Source organism: Mixophyes fleayi, chromosome 4, assembly GCF_038048845.1.
Source record: "Mixophyes fleayi isolate aMixFle1 chromosome 4, aMixFle1.hap1, whole genome shotgun sequence".
NCBI lineage: Eukaryota > Metazoa > Chordata > Amphibia > Anura > Limnodynastidae > Mixophyes > Mixophyes fleayi.
This window is the reverse complement of record NC_134405.1, coordinates 345,387,321-345,392,101: the sequence shown is the minus strand read 5'-3', so window position 1 is coordinate 345,392,101 and position 4,781 is coordinate 345,387,321. Positions and strand designations below refer to the sequence as shown.

The 4,781-nt window shown below is 42.5% G+C and overlaps 1 protein-coding gene across 1 annotated transcript in view; it reads right to left on the bottom strand.

The window, feature by feature from the left end:
• The window catches only part of PLCZ1 (phospholipase C zeta 1), a 52,903-nt gene extending 48,122 nt beyond the window's left edge, over window positions 1-4,781 (bottom strand). The window contains exons 1-2 of the mRNA XM_075206080.1: window positions 4,656-4,781; window positions 1,734-1,965 (exon numbers count right to left, since the gene is read on the bottom strand). Coding sequence (XP_075062181.1) covers window positions 1,734-1,965; window positions 4,656-4,781 — 358 coding nt within the window. The remainder of the gene's footprint in view (window positions 1-1,733; window positions 1,966-4,655) is intronic.

The window sequence follows — 4,781 nt, the reverse complement described above, 5'->3', positions numbered from 1 at the left end:
TACCAAAGAGATTAGTAATAACCATACCGGGGTTTTACCAAGAATGATATTTCTATGTCTAACAAAGGTCATTTACCAAGAGAGAATAACAAAGCTGTTTGTTGTGACGGTAGTCACATGCATCTGTGTCGGTAGTCACATGTATGTGTGTCGGTAGTCACATGCATCTGTGTCGGTAGTCACATGTATCTGTGTCGGTAGTCACATGTATCTGTGTCGGTAGTCACATGTATCTGTGTCGGTAGTCACATGTATCTGTGTCGGTAGTCACATGCATCTGTGTCGGTAGTCACATGTATCTGTGTCGGTAGTCACATGCATCTGTGTCGGTAGTCACATGTATCTGTGTCGGTAGTCACATGTATCTGTGTCCATGGGGCCTGGCTTTATCCTGCACTTATTTGTGGCAAGACGGTGTCTAAGGAGCAATGTTATCTGCAGTGGATGAGGGGCGGGTTGGGGCAGCCCCCCCCCCCCCCCAATATCTAGTCAATATTATGCACATTACTGCGTGGGCATATGGCCAGACCTCCTTATATGTGTGAGATAACGGAGTATAAGGGTCTAGGGTAAAACATTCAATGTTGCAGAGCATGGCAAATCCCCCCTCCTATATGACCACCTTCCAGGTAGCACTATCTGATAGTGGAGTTTGGTGGAGTTTCATGACTTTATGTAGAGTAATATGTAAGCATAAATTGCATAACCATGCTTAGTGAGCCACGTGTACCTTTAAATACATGTAAAATGTATATAATCAGCATGGATATTACACCAGAGGGAAAGCATTCCTCCTAGAGACGTATCCCCCTCAGCACAGTACATAAGGAGCATTATCACGCCATTACTGTACTAAGCCTACACCTGCCATCCTACTCCATCCTGTCCCAAATCTGGGTTAGGGTGAGAGAGGCGCAACGGGAAGATAAGTCTCCATCTGAGAGCAAACTGAGCGTAAGTTCTTCTACTGCACATGCGTACGCGTAGAAAGCGATTTTTAGTAAATCTCTAATGTACCAATGTACTAGAGGTCTACAACCATGCTACAAGGACACTGGTCAGACCCAATGCCACGACTTATATAACACCTGAATGAGGGGACATGAGCAGTATGTTGGGAGAAATCAGGAACAATTCAATAATCAGGAAAGTAGATCACAGCTCATGTTAATCAGTAGAGTCTCAAATTAGAAGCATATTTCATTTAAATTATTGTATAAACAAGTCACATGGTAATATAATCTCTACTAACCGTAGGAATAGGGAAAAAATACTATTTAAAATGTCTAGAAATCAAGGCCAAAAAATGGAAGAAAATTATATATTTTAATTTTATTTGTGGTCATAAGATCAAGGGTGTAACACACAATCAATAGGCCCCATAGTAAAATGGGAGGGGGAAGTGTCCATCCACCTGAACTGGGGCTTTTATATACCAGCCCAGAAGGACAGAATGTGTCTGGACCAGAGTCACCAGGACCCCCTTACCGTTGGGTCTCACGGCCCCCGCACACCCTGCGTCCGCCCATGCATTAGACCATTTCCTATAGATATCATTCATAGAATACATAGAATACCATCCACTGTGCATCATACACATTTGGGGTCTACAGGTAGAGTGGTAGAATTCTTTTCTCATTAAACCAAATTCCAGGAACAATTGCTATCCGAGGGGACACGTATGTGACCTCTTCTACTGTCCGTGGAACACACAAATCACCCGTGACACTAACCTTCCATGAAAAGCTCATATTTTCCTATCAGTTCTGCGACCTTCTCTTCATCGGCGCCCGTCTCACACATCTCCGTCCGCAGGAAGTCTAAAAGTTTCTTTGGTGGGAGAATCTGCCGACCGGTGGCGAGTTTGTCAAATATGTCTACGAGCTCTTTCCTGTAGACGAAGGCCTTGTAGATGGATTTAAAGGCTTCAATGTTAATGAATCCAGTTTTGTTAGGATCTCGTTCCTACTGAAATGTAAATTATAGGGAAAAAAGGTAAAATGGATCAGTATAACATTGGAGACGGCGATAATACAAAGACACAACAGGAAAATGTATCCATAGCATCGAACATGATGGCAGCTACTTTCATGTTGCTGTGGGACGTTGGTTACTATATCCTTAAAACAAGTTTATTCCTCAAAAAACACTGTATAAAGATTAATAAATACTAAATAAATGATAAACTAGGTGTCAGGATCATTTGTGAGCAAGGATCAGATTCTATCAGGCCGAACATGTTCAGTACAACCATGGACCTGATTAAGGGTTCAGTCTGCCCTAGGCTAGTATGCCCATTGTATTCTCTCCCCCGCCATCCAAGGATGACTCGTTGTCTTCAGCCTCCACCATGGGAACACATCAAGATTGAATCCTTACTACATTTTTTCTGTCATGTTTTCTTTTTACTCTGGAGAACAACTATTATCATCTATTTACAATTTATTATTCTCCCTGAAACAATTTTGTAATATTGCACCTCTGAAACTTTGTGCCCCCCCCCCCCCCCCCCCAAAAAAAAAAACGAGCCTTTCGCCCTAGTCAGCCTATTGGATAATCAGGCCTTTGTACATCCTCTTCTCTCAGATTCTATCAGGCTGGTTCCCTTAATATATGTTGCAGCATTGACCATTAATTCCATTATAATCCCAGTCTTTGGATGTCTTCTGTGGGAAGCAGGAATGAAGGTCCAATTGATGCATATTTCTGATGCTCACCTCTCATTGGACAATATCTTATTCTCAGGATCTCCAGGAACTTGGGGAGATGTGTACAGTTTAAGACAGACTCAGGCAACATTATCTTTTAGCCAAATTATAAAAGGTGCATTTGGAGTTCCTACTGTTTCGGGACAATTAACCTCATAGCATTCAGATCATTTAAAAAAATAAAGTCATCTCTGATTGGCCTCCACCCAAAGATACCAAAGCTATAGGGTGGTTTGTGGGGTTTGGAAACAACCAGCAGTTTATCTGTAACACTCAGCAGGTTATCAGGTTCTAATGCTCAGATTATCATTGAGGTATTAGGAGGCTGCTCACTCTCTGCTCTGGTGTTGGTACATCAGACACGTCTCAGCCTTTAATATCAGAGGCTGCAGGGGCTACACAAAGGCAAAGTCCACCGCAGGGCTGTATACTGGCAGACATAGGCCAAATGAAAGTTACAAGATGGATTCTCCAGAAACTATACAAAATTTCTGTCAAAAACACTAAGTCCTGTGATGTTATTGGGTAGACATTTAGGTGTCCATAACACTTTGGATCTCATTGGGAATCTACACTGGTGGGCAAAATTCAGGAAAAAAGGACAATATGTGACTGCTTGTCCCTGCTTTAACCGCCTCAAATTCCCAAGATCGTCAGATTGGATTTCGGTGACTTTTACCAAAGCAGATCCAAGGGCGTTTTATAACCGTGGACACAGGTTCACAGATATTACACCTTCTGAAGGTTACAATACTATATTTGTAATTTTGGACAGACTCACTAAATGGCTCATTTTCTTCCTCCAAAACGTATTAGTGCTACAGCAACACCAACAAAGTCTTTCACAAACAATTATTTAGATTCCATGGAAAACCTGACAGAAGGGTTCATCCCACACCCCGTTTATCTGGTGGGCATCTGTAAGATGTTACAGATTAATGTCCATCTCTCCGCAGCATTCCACCCTCAATCCAATGGTCAAACACAGAGGACAAACAAAACTATGGGGCAATTTATCAGAACCCGTATTTTGTTACAACCAAGAGGTTTAATACACGATCCTTTCTATCCGGTTGCCCTCTTACCTAGTGTGAACTGTACCCCATCCTTTACTAAGTCTTAGTCGCCCACTGAGTAAGGTCCGAAACTTCAAGGGGATAAAAAGGAGATGACTGCATATGTATACGCATACAACAACCTGAAGTTTGGGTGTATTTTACATAGATTTGCTGAAAATTTTTAGAAGCCCTCTCCATTATTGCAGTTTCCTCTCTGGTATTCAAACTGCAGCTTCCGTACACGTTCCTGTATATTAATCCAAATCTTCCTGTCTTCCTGCTCTAATCAGTCTCCAGTACAATAGTCGTGATTCTTGTTCTCCTCCAAAGTGAAAGCGTATTTGGCGTCTGTGATGGAAGCCATCTTGTGTGCCTGAATTGTACAGTATTTGATATGATAGAAATGATTAGACACGAAGAAAGGTCTTAGGACGATGTTGTCTGTGCTCTGAAGCTACTTTACACCTTACACAGAAAACATCCTGATAAACCTAAGACACCTGGAATTTGTCGGTTAGTATCAGGATTCAAGTCATTTGCAGTCTCACATTCTATCAGGCTGAGGATGCTCAGTACTCCCTCCACTCTCTGATCTTTCTATCAGGCTCAGCGTGCCCAGCACCACTTCTGTTCTGAGATATAGCCATCTGGACATGCTCAAGGTGATATTCCCTGTGTCAGCCTCCTACAGGTGGTTACTTTACCTCACCTGGGGTATTTACTGTGTGGTATCCAGACATTGGGGTCCACTCACTGGTCAGCTCTGATGTCATATCCAGGAATAAAGTCGTTATGTCCCCGTGCTCTCAGCTCAGAGACATAAGTGAGACGATTGTGAACAGCAGTAATACAGAGACATGTCTGCGGATATAGTAACATCCATCCTCACCTTAAACAGGGATCTTGTGTGAGTGGCATCAACAGTAACATTCAACCTTTTCAGAGTGTCCAATGTTTCATGACAGGTTATTCTCCCCCCAGTAGGTCCACGCGGAAATACCGTCTCCAACCACAT